Source organism: Budorcas taxicolor, chromosome 19 (assembly GCF_023091745.1).
Source record: "Budorcas taxicolor isolate Tak-1 chromosome 19, Takin1.1, whole genome shotgun sequence".
NCBI classification, from domain to species: domain Eukaryota; kingdom Metazoa; phylum Chordata; class Mammalia; order Artiodactyla; family Bovidae; genus Budorcas; species Budorcas taxicolor.
Window position 1 is genome coordinate 51,529,104 of NC_068928.1, and position 15,895 is coordinate 51,544,998.

General features: G+C 43.2%; 1 protein-coding gene across 1 annotated transcript in view; it reads right to left on the minus strand.

Moving 5' to 3' along the window:
- Positions 1-15,895, minus strand: part of LOC128065403 (E3 ubiquitin-protein ligase RNF213-like) — a 118,221-nt gene that overhangs the window by 29,999 nt on the left and 72,327 nt on the right. The window contains exons 30-41 of the mRNA XM_052658592.1: positions 13,663-13,799; positions 13,162-13,257; positions 12,176-12,294; positions 10,404-10,523; positions 9,803-9,897; positions 9,072-9,207; positions 8,667-8,805; positions 5,888-6,079; positions 4,999-5,144; positions 3,661-3,815; positions 2,270-2,476; positions 1,753-1,934 (exon numbers count right to left, since the gene is read on the minus strand). Coding sequence (XP_052514552.1) covers positions 1,753-1,934; positions 2,270-2,476; positions 3,661-3,815; positions 4,999-5,144; positions 5,888-6,079; positions 8,667-8,805; positions 9,072-9,207; positions 9,803-9,897; positions 10,404-10,523; positions 12,176-12,294; positions 13,162-13,257; positions 13,663-13,799 — 1,724 coding nt within the window. The remainder of the gene's footprint in view (positions 1-1,752; positions 1,935-2,269; positions 2,477-3,660; positions 3,816-4,998; positions 5,145-5,887; positions 6,080-8,666; positions 8,806-9,071; positions 9,208-9,802; positions 9,898-10,403; positions 10,524-12,175; positions 12,295-13,161; positions 13,258-13,662; positions 13,800-15,895) is intronic.

Genomic DNA, 15,895 nt, shown 5'->3' on the forward strand with positions numbered 1-15,895 from the left:
TCAGAATTTGTTGTATGCAGCTGAAGCAACTGACTACAATGTGGAATCTTAAATAAGATATGAAAACAAATAATGGACACTAACCTAAAATTTTGAGAAATTTGAACAAAATCTATACTTAATAATACTGTATCACATGTTGATTTCTTGCCCCCCCCCCCTTTTTTTTTTTACAATATGGTATTTCTTTATATTCTCAGAACTGGATTAGAAGTTTCAAACTTCATCCAAAAAAATTTAACTCACTAAGATAATAAACTTTCTAGTCTTTAAGCAAGAATATTAGATGCCAAAATACATGGAAGTATATCAATGTTATGGTGAATAAATATTAGAAATCTAGCATTCTATTCATATTAAGTCAAACAAGGGGAATCAAAATGTCATAAACTTTTTTGCTAAGCAAAAATTCATGTCTCTAAAATACATATTTTAATTATACATACTATATTTATAGTTACATATACGTATCTGTGTATGTACAAAAGTTTTTTTACTATGCTAGATCAAGGCTTAAGAAAGAACAATAAACAAAAGACAGAAATTGGAAAATATAAACTAAATGAAACGGGAGCACTGAATATGAAATAGAAAAAGTGAAACAAACTAGAGAAAAGTAACAAATCATCACATAGTCCAATTGTTTTTAAACATGGATAATCATTAGAAACACATCTGGAACTCTGGAGAAAAAAGCAAAACATGGGCATTTGTATTTTTCAAAAAATTCCAAGATAATTCTGATATGCCTCTGGATTTTAAAAAGTATTACAGGTTTTTCTATTAAATGGTAGTTTTACTGATATAGAACTCTATTATTTTCTGTTGACCAATCATAACAATGGTATTAAGTGAATAAATAATAGTTATATAATCACAATAGTAAAAGGTGTTTACCGTTTTCATGTTTCAATACCTTTAGACCGTGAAGCTTTCATACCTTGGATATGTTCTAATGTCGCTTAGCTTACAGTCTATGGGAACTTGAACAGAATTTGTATCCTACTGTGGTGTGAAAATTACAAAAACTTTATTCCATTGAATTGGTTCATGGTGCTTTTCAGATCTACTGTATTTGTTTACTTTTCTGTATATTCATTCTATTAATTTTTGAGAGTTTGATATTGAAACTACAACTAAAAATCTTAATTAATCTATTTAAGAAATAATTGTAATATATGGTGGAACTATATGTAACTTTGTTCTGTATCTTCCAAATTTCCTGGAAATGTGTTATCATACTTTCATAATTTAAAAAATAAAAACGAAAGGGGAAAAAAAGGAGCAGGTGAGAAGGTAAGTGAATTAGGTAGAAGCCCTTTGTGATGTTCTCCCTGACCTCTACCCACTTCTGTCTTTCTCCTCCCCACAGACTCCCAGCTCAGACAACTCAAGTTCTATGCCTCTGCCCATGTCTGGTGACTCCCACCTCGCCCTTAAAGGCCAGCCCAGGACTTGTCCTCTGGGAAGTCTACCCCGAGTGCATGCCCTTTCTCTGTCACCCTGCTGGGGTCCTCTGCAGCTGCTCCTTCTCCTGCAGGATCATAATAATCCGCTCACCTCTGCATCACCCCCAGCACTCTGTGCACTCTCTGAATGCTCAGTTCTCTCCTGTTTTTCTAGGATCATTGCAATGCCTGGCGTTTAAGTAGGCTTCCACAGATGTTATAGAATGAATGAGGAAAGGCCCACTTCCAGCAATAGGAACATCTGCCCTCTCTCTCTGATGTGCCTGGGGCTCCTGGGTCTCACCTGATATCTCTGATGAGGGTTCTGGTCATCATCCCACAGTCCTGCATGTACCCTTCTGAGCAGAGGAGCTCCAGTGGCATGGAAAGATTCTTCACAGTCTGTAACCAAGCTTGGGGACTGGGCTTCAGGAGGTTTTCCGTCAGCATTTCAGCACAGGCCACTCCTGCCAACACATCCAGACTCTGGGGAGCAGAGAACAGGCCCATGACTGAGCAGTCTGTCCCCCGACCCCCACTGGGCTGCTCTAAACCTTAATTCGGAGGTCCTGGGTGTTTTCCTTGTGTTCCAGGTTTGGAGCTTCCTCTTTCATTGTCTTGGGATCTAGGAGGCACGAGTTAGATGTATTCTAACTGAGAAGCCACACTAACGTGTGTGCTGGTGAAGATGTCTCCCAGTTGGAACAAGGCCCATAAGCTTCCCCCTCCCAGGGTAGGGGTGGGAGCACCCCTCCCTCCACACTCGCTTGAGGAGGCCAAGCCGGGCTACAGGCATGAAAGATCCCTAAGAGGGGCCATACCATCTCACATCTAGCCCAGTTGTGGTTCTCTGTGCTTTTTGTAAGGCTTAGTAGAATTGGAGGGTGGATGGTCAAGATCCTGGAGAAGTTCTGTAGCCGGTTTCTGAAACGGTGGTAGGCGAGGTGCACTAATGGTAAGGAGACCTCTTTCTCCGGCATTCCTGCATTCAGCTGATTGATGCAGGACCATAGAGCCATCTGCAGAACCTGGGATGAAAAACAAGCTTTTATTATATTATTTGTAAAGTATTTTTTTAAAAAGCTACATTTTGCTTGTGGAAAATGAGAATCATTCAAAAATGACAAAAAAGAAAATTAAAAACCAGGCACAGTACTAGTATCTCACATTTACTTTTTGGTGTTATCCCTCCTAGACATTTCTAGATCCATACCTCTTCTCCCAGTGGTCCCCAAATTAGCGTCACAATGTATTCCTGATCTTTTTCCACTTGGCAAGCATTGCTCTATCACAAGCACACCTGAAGAACATTGTTTTTAATGGCTGCACAATAACAATCAAATGGCTGTACTTTAACTGGTCCATCCCTTATGTTTTGACAAGTAAATTGTTTCTAATTTTCCATTTTTAGAAATAGAACTGAAAAGAACATTCCTATGAATAAAATATTTGTCTACATCTCTGATAATGTTCTCAAGATCAAATAACCAGTTCAGGTTTTGTTCAGAAGTTCTCCATTCACCCAGACAGTTTACAGAACCACCACGCTGTTCACACCACCTTTGGCAATGGAGGAACTTCTGGCCATTTTTAAAAAACCAGTTTTGCCACACAGACAAAAATGATGGTAGCCAAAAGTTGTTCATGCCTGTTGATTTACTAGTGAGGCTGAGAATTTTCCTCTGTTTTCTGGACATCTGTATAATTATTCTGTTAATAGTCAACTTATAACTTTCATTCATTTTTAAAGATTAGAGGATGTTCTTATTGATTCCTATGAACACTTTATTAACCCTTAATCATGCTGGTTGTACCTTCTCAAATCTGCCAGTTTCCTTTTTTATGTACTAAAGTTTGAAATCTTCACTATTTCCATTGAAATTTCAGTTACTCTTGTTATTAACTTGCTGTGGTCAGTTAAATATTTACCTGGTTTTCTTCAAGAAAAACTAAACATTTTAAAAGAAAGCATCACAGGAAATTGGAGGTCTTCTTCCTGTTACTAAAATCTCCATGCTTTAGGGGTGCTGAGAGGTGGGGTAAGTGTCCAGCCTCGAGGGTTCTGAAGGTGTGAGTGGCATTTTCTCACACCACTCTCCTCTTGGGCCACATTCTGTTCCACAGACATTGCAGCTCCGGCAGTGGAGCAAGCTCCATGTCGGTATTTTGTCCACTTACGCCAGCCTTGCCCTGACTCCGAGTCAGTACTTACGTTTAACTGCTCCCAAGTGGACACTCTCATGGTCAAGAGAAGGAAATCTTTCAGATAACACTGAAGAAGCTCCTGCCGCTGGTCCACTGTGAGCTGAGCAAGAAAACTGCCCAGTGGGGTCTTCTGAAAGAGTTCTAGTAACTTCTTTGCCAGTCCTGCGGGGAGGGGCAGGGGGAGGTGGGAGGGGAGGGAGAGAGATCCCCTGGGGTGAAGACGGTGACCGTGACTCCCCTTACCCACCAAACGCCTTTTTAGGTTCATTTCTGGACACTTCAGATATTTTCCCAGTGAAGTAACAGTAACAAAGTCAGAAGGAATGCTCTATTCTGGTCATAAAAGCCTGCATGTGTGCTAAGAAGTCACTTCAGTCATGTCTGACCTTTGCGTCCCTGTGGACTGTAGCCTGCAAGGCTCCTCTGTCCATGGGATTCTCCAGGCAAGAATACTGGAGTAGGTTGCCATGCCCTCCTCCAGGGGGTCTTTCCAACTCAGGGATTGAATCAATTTCTCTTATGTCTCCTACATTGACAGGTGGGATCTTTACCACTAGCGCCACCTGGGAAGCCCCCAGAAAAGCCTAGCTAGCCCTAAAGAGAATACAATCTGGGATAGACCAATATTTCCACAAGTTGTAAAGTGCTTCAGGAACCCAGGACCAAAGTGAACCAGGAACAAGCGGGCTGCCTGCTGGGAGTTGGGTCAAATGCTGCTCAACCAAAAAGATCTGCCTTCTAGCGGATGGGGTGCTGGCCCCCAAGTCATGTGCTATCACAGAAAAGTAGGGTCAGTTTTTGATAGGGTATGAAAAAGAGAAATACTCTCTCCTCAAGAGAGAGATTGCTTTGAGTTTGTCCAGAGAGAGTGACAGAAAGCTTATCGAGAAATCTAAGTTCATCTTCAAGTATTTTGACATCTATTTTTTAAAAGACATCTGGCTTTTATTTAAAGATTGAACTATAGTTGATGTATCATGTTACTTTCAGTGATCTGATGTCTGCCTATCTTATGAAATGATCACTATAATTAAAAAAAAAAAGCTATACATAAACTTTGAAAAGACTACTTCATGTATGAAAGATGACATTCCCAAAAGTGGTGTGTGACCATTGGGGTTTTCCTGGAATGCCTGTGGCCAGATGACTTGGCAAGGGAGGACAATGATGGCTCATTCTGGGCAAAGGTACTACTCTGGTCACTGGCGCTTGCTGAGAGGGGCTCAGCCAGAGACATCCTGGTGCCCTTGTTGTCCAGGGGACTCAAATGGAGATGATGACCTATGACAGGGTATCAGGGTCTCCTCCTGCAGAACACATACCCTCCCACCATTGCTGGGCTCACCTGCATTTCCTGTGATGTACTGAGTATGGACCCTCAACTCCTCCAGATAGTCCTTGATTCTCCAGCTAAATGGGACACTATTGGATGCCTTCTCTGGAAGGTTCATGTAGTTCTGCACCACGATGTAAGACATCTCTCCTTTAGACCTGCAACAGGCCAAACAAGGGCTAAGAATTAAGTGGTTATTGAGATGGCACTCAAGATGCAAGATGAGATCTACTTCTGATGCCAATTCCTCTTCATTTTCAAGTACTAGGAGGCGTAGTGGACTGCAAAGACAGCCCCCTGGTCTACTGAACAGCTCATTTTTATACTATAAAAGAACTGAAGGATGATCTTATATCATCACTGGGTTTTACAGACAAAACAAAAACAAACCACAGTTGGAAAGCTGGTTGAAATCTTGGACAGAACCAGTCTGGTGATGTCTGAACCCACTCTTGCCCTATACCTGTACAGAGAATCAGAGCCACCTAAAAGCCAAGCAAGGTTTTGGTAGGCCAGCTGAACTTGAGTTACATAAGATCAGGCCTAGGGACAGGCTCTGCGGTTCCCGTCAGTCATAGGCAGGAGGAATAGGAAAAGCAACATAAATGCTTCCTTACATGCAGCTTCCCCTACAGATGAGGTGAAAGTGGACCATTTTAACTGCAAAGGGTGCTCTGAGCACAAGGAAATGAAGAACGTCAAGAACGAAGCAAGAATTTTTCAGAATTGTGTCAACACTTTGTTACTGTTGTCATGCCCTTGAGGCTACCAAAAGGGCCAACTTCAATGTGATTCTAAAATCCATACTAATATTTCATCGAACGTCTGGGAGAGCCTATTAAGTTTGCTGCTACGTTATGGGTTTATTTCCCTTCCCAAGAAAAGAAAGTCTTCTATTTACCTTGTATCAATCGTCACAAGAGGAATGTTCAGAAGTTTAACGTCATTGAAAATAAACATCCAAAGATCTCTCGCCCAGGGCGGACAGTGTGGGTTGACCAGCAGGTCAAGGTTGCCGTCCCTGTCCACGCAGGAGATCACGCTCGCCAGGAGGGGAGTCACAGCGCCCTGGACCCGCTTCCAGAGGGTCTGCCTGTGAGTGGGAGAGACAAGTCCGCTCAGGTTAGAAGGACCACAGACCATACTGGGATGCCCAAATCCTTTTCACATATTGTGCCTTCATGGCAGTAAGAAAATATCTGCTCTACTATTCCCACACTACAGATGTGTTTTTCATGTTTTTTACATCATTTTTAAGTACTAGAAGAGATTAAATCAAACTAAGATTAGAGGCAGGTCAGGAAGCAACAGTTAGAACTGGACATGGAACAACAGGCTGGTTCCAAATAGGTAAAGGAGTACGTCAGGGCTGTATATTGTCACCCTGCTTATTTAACTTACATGCAGAGTACATCGTGAGAAACGCTGGGCTGGAGGAAGCACAAGCTGGAATCAAGATTGCCAAGAGAAATATCAATAACCTCAGATATGCAGATGACACCACCCTTATGGCAGAAAGTGAAGAGGAACTAAAAAGCCTCTTGATGAAAGTGAAAGAGGAGAGTGAAAAAGTTGGCTTAAAGCTCAACATTCAGAAAACGAAGATCATGGCATTCGGTCCCATCACTTCATGGCAGATAGATGGGGAAACAGTGGAAACAGTGTCAGACTTTATTTTGGGGGGCTCCAAAATCACTGCAGATGGTGACTGCAGCCATGAAATTAAAAGATTCTTACTCCTTGGAAGAAAAGTTATGACCAACCTAGACAGCATATTCAAAAGCAGAGACATTACTTTGTCAACAAAGGTCCATCTACTCAAGGCTATGGTTTTTCCAGTGGTCATGTATGGATGTGGAGTTGGACTATAAAGAAAGCTGAGCACCGAAGAATTGATGCTTTTGAACTGTGGTGTTGGAGAAGACTCTTGAGAGTCCCTTGGACTGCAAGGAGATCCAATCAGTCCATCCTAAAGGAAACCATTCCTGAATATTCATTAGAAGGACTGATGTTGAAGCTGAAACTCCAATACTTTGGCCACCTGATGTGACAAGCTGACTCATTTGAAAAGACCCTGATGCTGGGAAAGATTGAGGGCAGGAGGAGAAGGGGATGACAGAGGATGAGATAGTTGGATGGCATCACCGACTCAATGGACATAGGTTTGGGTGGACTTTGGGAGTTGGTGATGGACAGGCGTGCTGTGGTACATGGGGTCACAAAGAGTCGGACATGACTAAGTGAATGAACTGAACTGAAACGATGATTAGAGGTAGAACTTGAAAGGTCCTTAATTTTACCTCTAATAGACAGGAATTAGTTCATTGAAAAGGCCAAGTAGTATTGTTTTATTTTGTTACATACTTGTTTTCCAGAACAAGTCATCTATGCTCTGTAAATAAATCAAAGAATGACCAAATTCACTTGAAAAGTATGTCATTTGAAGAAAATCAGTTGTGAATAGAATATAATAAAGAAACCAAAGTAAACTCATTTCACATTACATTAAACAAGAAAGCATGTCTTTATCTAAGTCACTGCAGTTGTGTATGACTTTTTGTGACCCTATAGACTGTAGCCCACCAGGCTCCTCTGTCCATGGGATCCTCCAGACAAGAATACTGCAGTGGATTGCCATGCCCTCCTCCAGGGGATCTTCCCGACCCAGGGATTGAACCTACATCTCTTATGTCTCCTGCATTGGCAGGCACGTTCTTTACCACTAGTGCTACCTGGGAAGTCCAGCAAATGTAGGAAGTTCAGTAAATGAAGGGGTGGTGTCAAGGGTACATAGAAAATATAGATTTTTAAGAAGCATTTATCCAAAATCCATACAGAGGAATCAAGAGAAACAAAAATAATTCCAGGTCCAAATCTGATCCTTCAGAAGGTACAACAGGGAAAGAAATGAAAAATAACTAGAGAAAAACATAGAAGCAGAAAAGCCCTACAGTTATAAAACCAGCATCAGTAAGCTCACATGGTCAATTCAACCTAGATGTTCCCACATGTCCTTCTTGCCAACAGTGTGGAGATAAATCCCTGCTGAATCCAAGCCTCTGGATGAGTTAAGTGTTTTCCTGGAGTCAAAGAAACTGAGGGCCAGATTGGTGAAGTCCCAGGTCTTAGATGACCTTGCAGATGGGGTGGGCGGCATCTTCCACTGCCTGCCGTAGGATGCAGAGCAATACCCTCTCCCTCAACCATACAGGTTGGCATGGACTAGTCTTGAGCACAGCATCAAGGTTTGTAGAAAAAGGACCACGGACAATAAGTGAATACTTTGGGTCTTATTTTCGTGGTTATCAAATAACTTCATGCAGGAGGTGTAGGAAAAAGACGTTCTTCCCTACATATCTAACACCTCTTTAATTTACCAACCTAAAAGGGCAACCATGCTTATGGTGATGCACATGGTGGTAAAAGTTTACATCTGATAAGAACAGATGTTCTGGGTTTTATTTGTTTTTTTGCTATGAAAAACTTTAAAACACACGGAAGTACAGAATAGAGTCAAGCAAACCCCATACAACTTACTACCCAGATTATCTTGTGCTCTTCAGGGAAAAAAAGTCGATGGCTCTAAATTTCTCAGAGGTTTGGAGGGAAGCAGCCCCTCCGCTTGGAGAGCTCTGCACCCAGCCCCTCCCCGCCCCCGGGGCTTCCTTTCCTGGCAGTACCTGAATGTGCCGGCTTCCTGTAAAGCGTCCTGATTGGAGGCCTCCCTCACCACCCAGTCCTTCACATTGCAGATAGCGTTTTCTTCCTGCTTCGTTAAAAGGACGTAGAGGCGCATCTTAGCGACCAGCAAGAAAGTGGCTGTGGAAAAGCAGAGCAGACGTGCATTCAGCACATCCCTGGGCATCGAGCAGTGGGCCTGGCATCCCGGCCCCATCCCAGCAGGAAGGGAAGCCCATCTCCCTCGGCCAGGCCGAGTCTACAGAAACCCAGAGGCACGCATAGATTGCCAGAGAGCCAGCTGCTTCTGGGAGCCATGGAGAGCTACAGCGGGGAATGACTCAGGGACTGATGGAGGAGCTCGGTTGGGGTGTGGACAAGAGGAGCTCCCACACCTCTGTACTCACTGTCTTCGTCTAGGAGGCTGAGGAGGATGGACACCCTCTGAACGCTGCGCTGACAGTCCTCATTCTGGTCTCTGAGCATGCCCACGGCACCCTGAATACAGCTTTTCAGCAGCCTGGTGGTGTCCAGGATCTGCGTCTGTCGACAGACAATCAAGCCTTCCATTTCTGCTACTTACACGTCAAGAAAAGCCAGGTGATGGCAGAGATGAGGTCCAGGCACTGGGTGCAGGGGCACAGTTTTCCTCCTGCCCAAGCTCCCACCACATGCCCTTGTCAAGTTCCCCTGAGAACCACTGTGAAGGAATTCCCTGGAGGTCCAGTGACTAGGACTTTGCACTTTCATTGCCGTGGGCCTGGGTTCAATCCCTGGTCAGGGAACTATTAATAAGACCCTGCAACCCATGTCGTGTGGCCAAAAAAAAAAAATCCACTACAAGACAATCCTATGTGCCTGGAGACCTTATCAGTGGTCAAGCAACAGAGCAAAACTGTCCAGGGGACACCAGGAAAAGCCAAGGCCAGATCTGCTGCTGGTGATCCACCTGCACTCACAGAGGCAGGGAGAGGAGTGCTGGGCTGAGCCCTGGCCAGCTGAGTCCACTCCTCCGACCCCTGGGTGTAAATCTAAGGAAGTGGAGCCCACAGCCTGAGGGCTTAGAGGGCTGGAAAGAGTGAGAATTTATATCATGTTCTGGTCCGGAGGCTGGGCTGGCGTTCATCTCAGGACTTACTGTCTCCATTTTTACCTCTGCCACTTGCTGTGATGTGACCGCCTCAGTTTCCATCGCCTCCTCACCATCTTCTTGGGCTCGGCGTCCCACCTCCACTGCAAAGAAGTAAAACAATGGAGCTACTGTTCAGAGGCAGAAGTGGTGGTGGGGAACGCTGGCAACATCGTGTGTGTTGTATGCTGGGGATCTATCCGGGTTTCCCTGGCATCAGCCTCAGGAAGGGGCTCCAAAGGAGAGACCGTCAGTCACACAGATCAGCCTCCACTCGCCCACTGGACGTGGTCCACCAGTGGCAACCCAAGCTTCCATCCTGGGCTCAGATGGCTGATTCGGAAGCCAGGGTAAATAGAATCTGACATGTTCCACAGGTACCTGCAAAAGACCTTGTGGAAATACTGTCTTCTCCTGGCCTTGGAAACAGCAGACAGTGCCCTGGATTCATCAATACTCAGTTCAGCAAATGTGTCCCGAGCTCTTGCCAGGGGGCAGGTGTCGGACTGCGGGACAGTAGCCTAAGCACCTGTCCTTGTAGCAGAGTGCACACCTCCTGGCTTCCGCTCCCACCATCCTACCTCCCCGAGGACCTTTTCTGCAGACTCACCCTTAGCGGGATCTTCTGGTTTGAACAGCTGGCTGATGGCCACATCCTGCAGTTTAGTTATGTCTGAAACCATGACTGTGGACCTCCGGAGGTCGTCGATGTGCACAGAATGCCACAGCCCTGGGAAAACAAGCCCCAGAATCTTCCCTGTGTCCTCTGGTTTCTTCCTGACAGTTGTGAGCAGGGATACACCATTGTCCTGATGTTTTAACATACTATTGAATGAATGATTTGTATCCTAAAGTCTAATCCCTTGAATATACACAGGAAACATATAGATGTCATGCTACAGATGTTAACAACTTTAGCATGAAAATCAGTTTTAAGAACTGAAATGACTAATACCCATATTGCTAAAAAATGCTAACCATCATCCTAGCTTTCATCTAGTCGTAGTAGTAACACAAAAGGTCACTGACCACAGGTCACCATAGCACATACAATAATGAAAATGCTTGAAATATTTTGAGAATTATCTCAAACACATGAGATAATTCAGAGACATGACGTGAGCAAAGGCGTTCAGAAAAATGGCACTGAAAGACTTGGCACAAGCCTTCAGTTTGTCAGAACAGCAGTATCTGTGGAGTGCAATAAAGCAAAGTGCAAGTAAACAAGGTGTGCCTATGTAGTAAATATTTGGTGAGTCTTCATCAGGAAAAAAAGAGAGAGATTAAAGATAGCATTTTCTGGCCCCAGAAGCAGGCATTAAGTATCCACACATTCATAACAATGCTAGGGGAAAATATCTCTCTGCATTATCCATATAGTAAAAGGGGAGGAACCAGAGATTAATCAAGCATGTATCAACAAATAATGAAGTATTGTATGTTGTAGCATGAGTCTGAAGATGAAGTGTTTTTTTGTTTTTTTGTATCAATCAGCTTTAAGAACGGAGAAGGCAATGGCACCTCACTCCCTTACTCTTGCCTGGAAAATCCCATGGACAGAGGAGCCTGGTAGGCTGCAGTCCATGAGGTCTCTAAGAGTCAGACACGACTGAGCGACTTCATTTTCACTTTTCACTTTCATGCATTGGAGAAGGAAATGGCAACCCACTCCAGTGTTCTTGCCTGGAGAATCCCAGGGACGGCCTGGTGGGAGGCCGTCTATGGGGTTGCACAGAGTCAGACACAACTGAAGCGACTTAGCAGCAGCACCAGCTTTAAGAAATCTAATTGCATTTGAAACAAATACAGTTGAGATTATGTGTGTGTGCTCAATCACTCAGTTGTGTCTAACTCTTTGTGACCCCATGGACTGTAGCCTGCCAGGCTCCTCTGTCCATGGAAATTTTCCATGGACAGAAATTTTCTGGAAATTTCCCAGGCAAGGAAATGGAGTGGGTTGCCATTTCTTCCTCCAAGCGATCTTCCCAACCCAGAAATCCAGGCTGCATCTCCTGTGTCTCCTGCATTGGCAGGCAGATTCTTTACCACTGAGCCACCTGGAAAGACCACTGAGATTAACATTAATCTTCTAATATCAGACTTTGTACATCATAGGACCAAACAGTGGCTTGGGGAAAGAATCCAGCAGCAACGTAGGAAACTGCCTACAATGCAGCAGATGTAGGTTTGATCCCAGGGTCGGGAAGATACCCTGGAGATGGAAATGGCAACCCACTCCTGGAAAATCCCAGGGACAAAGGAGCAAATGGGGTCACAAGAGTTGGACATGTCTTAGTGACTAAACCACCACCACCACAGGACCAAATTAGAAATAACTTAAATATTATTATACAAACATATTTATAAATATTTCAGTCCTACCTCCATGGAATCCTACATAGGACGTTCCACTTCCCATCCGGGACAGTTTTGTGATAAAATTGACTAAGATATAGTTCTTATTTCCTTGTATCTTATTGATTTCATTCATAGCAGAATACCTATTTTAAAAACAAAAAGCAAAGACAAAACAAAACAAAAAAACAAAGAAAATAAGCAAAATGAACATTGCAAAATGGCTAAATGGTGTCCTCAAAGAGGTCAAGTTTCATCTCACTTTTTTTTAAACTTTAAGTAAATTTCACACCTTCATGCTTGTTATCCTCTCTTATAAGAGAACAGGGGCAAGACTTCTCTAAATAGTCTCATTTCTTTCCCCCATTCCTGTGTTCCTCTCCTTTGAAATGGCATTTTTTATTGAATAGAAACCCTCTCTTATAATGCTTAATAAGCTTGGTCAGATGCTACTAAGGGTAAGGGCAGTGCTCTTGTCCATTTTAAGAAACAGAGTTCTGTGCACAACCAAAGGACAAAGACAATCATGATATGAAATATGGCTTCCAATGCTTTAGAAGGTCTAAAAATTACTTTTAACATCAAGTAATAAGGGGATGCAGTTAATTCTAAAAGCATCAAATTTCCACTACAAACAACTTAAAGCTGTCAAATAAATACAACTGAAAGCATTTAAATACCATTAAGGCCCCTGAACTTGCAGTAAATTCATATCTCATAATTTAAAATAAATAATGACCAAATCTTTGTCAGCTAAAATATGTTTCAAGGATACTCTCTTATATCCTGCTAATATTCTGTTATTTATACTTCTTGCATTGGCTATTTTTCCATTAAGAGCCTTTTCTCTGTTGGTTTCTCTAGTCCATATTTAGGGGAATAAAAATGGAGAATAATTTTTATTTCTATGTTTATTCTGATACTATACAGTTTTTAAGGAAGAAATTCTTTAGGAGCTCCTGAATAAATTTGGGGTATCCTATGTAGTTTCTGAGAAAAAGAAAAAAACATACTTCGCTGAGGCAATGAGCTGAGCACTCTGACTTCCATCTTCAAAATCTGTTTGAATAACAAGAATTTTACAACTGGCTGTGTGAGCTAAGCAGTTTCTGAAAGAAAAAGGAAATTATCCAAGTGAGTTTTCTGTCCTAAAAGTTGGTGATAATATTCTCCAAAGTGATGGGAAACATAAGGGGTATATAGGAAAACTATTCAAGTGTGATTTTCCCCTGTAAGGTGAGTAGACATTCCAGTGGAGAGAGAAAAAAGCCCCAATAGATGCCTCCTAATGAGACATAAGGATGCTGGATTCAAAAAAGATGTTTTCACAGAGGATAACCGAGATCAGGACACTTGGAGAAGTAAAACGCATCCTTTTCAGAGTCACATGTTCTCAAGGTTCACTAGCCAAAGGTGGTTAGAAAACACCCGTGGTTAATAGTCACACACATGAAATACAAAGTGGTTGATCCTGAGGAGGGAGAGGAGCGGGAGGGGAGGGCAGGGATCCTCACCGAACTTCCTTGAGGAAAGAGTACTCGGTGTCAAACTGTTGCAGTGACAGGACGGTGAGTTTCACAGCCCAGTCCTTTACTTCTGATTCTAAAAGTTCACAGTCATGACTGGTTAGCAGCCTGGAGAACGTAGTGATCTGCAAAGGCAGGAAATTGCAATCATTCCATGGAATGCAAGAAAGCGTTGTCTCCTAGATTCAGATCCAAGAAACATGAGGATGCTCAGCAAATATCTTCTATGGGCTCTTCGTTGTGCAGTTGGTACACAGATACAACTGGGAGTCCAAATCCAGAGGAGTTTTCTAACATGAGGTGGTGCTAAGGCAAACAGAACCTACAGGATCAAAGGTATTGGAGAGAAGACTCATCCTGCCCCTAAGATGCCTTTGAATCTTCTTCCTAGATTCCAACATCTTTTCCTGCTTTGAACCCTGCTTGTGATGATACCTTAGCGCTCAGAACAAATACCACTTGTCCTTTGCAATCTTACTTCAAACTTTCCGTGGAGCCGGCCATTGAGGTCTTCCCCACATCTGTTAACCAAATCTCCCCTGCTACTGGATCACACCACACAGTGCAACCAGTATACTCCTTAAGGGCATCATTATCTCCAGGCTGGCCTTACCACTGAGCTTCCCATTCCTATATCCAATTGATGACAGACTACCTAGATGTTACAGGAACATCAAAGCCCATCCCAAATGGAATCCATCATTGCCTCCACCAGACTTGTTGCTCATAACTAGTTTGTGATTGGCAGAAAAGCTATGACAAACCTTGACAGTGTATTAAAAAGCAAAGACATCACTTTGCCAACAAAGGTATCACTTTGCCAACAAAGGTCTGTATAGTTAAAGCTATGGTCTTTCCAGGAGTCACGTATGGTTGTGAGAGCTGTACCATGTAGAAGGCAGAGTGCTAAAGAATTGATGTTTTCAAACTGTGGTGCTGGAGAAGACTCTGAGAGTCCCTTGGACAGCAAGGAGATCAAATCAGTCAATTTTAAAGGAAATCAACCCTGAACACTCATTGGAAGGACTGATGCTGAAGCTGAAGCACCAATACGTTGGCCACCTGATATGAACAGCCGATTCACTGGAAAAGACCCTGACGCTGGGAAAGATTGAAGGCAGGAAGAGAAGGGGACAGCAGAGGATGAGATGGTTGGATGGCATCCCAGATGCAACAGACACGAAGTTGGGAAAACTCTAGGAGATGGTGAGAGACAGGGAAGTCTGTCATGCTTTAGTCCATGGGGTCACAAAGTCAGACACAACTTGTTGACTGAACAACAACAAAGATGTGATTAACCAAACTTCTGGTCAACCAAGGAAGAAACCATGGAGTCATCCTTAGCCTCCTCCATCTCCCAGAGCTCCTATAAAGAATCAATCTTTATCTCTGTCAATATGAATCCTTACTATGTCTCAATTGCACCCGTCCATCCTTTGACTGAACTGGTACTGCAGCCTCACTACTGGTATATCTTATCTGTGAGTCTTTTATCAGACTGTTTTCCCTTTCCTCTCTCAGGTAGTGGGACACATTTCCACACACATTTCTCCATCACTCCCTTTACACAGGAAAGCAAAGCTCCTTGGTGCCACTGAAAAGACCCTCCATGAAGTCTCTCTGGCTATATCTCACTCCTATCTCTCAGAACTTAGGGCCTTGAGCTTTGGGCTTCAACAGTAATTAACTCCGGGTTTCCTGCAAAGACTGGGTGTTTTAAACCTTGACATCCTTGTGCAAGTAGGACCCTCTGCTTATAATACCTTCCAAATCATACTTTACAATCAGCTTGATGGTCACCTCTTAAAGACGAGTTTGTGACCTCATCCTGATCTGTGTTGCTACTCGTTGCCTTTGTGGATAACACTGTCATAGGATATCAACAGGACCCATTCATGTCTTTAAACCTTACACTGTATGCTGACCAAGGACAAGCCCTGTGCCAACTCATCTTTATATCCGCAGAGTCCTGAGTGCATTACTCAAATGTGGTATTTCCCTTGTTGAACTGAGCACTGTGCACAGCATGGCACAAAAATGTGCACTCAAAACTTGGTAACACTAAACATGTAAAAATATGTAGGTCTCCTTTCACTTACCACGGAGAGGAACCAAAAGTCTCAACACATTCATTTATGGTTCCTATACACTGACTGGCAAAGAATCTTGAATTCCTGATGCTAGGAAGTCAAGGACCCAGAGGTGAAAGAGGAAAAGGGTA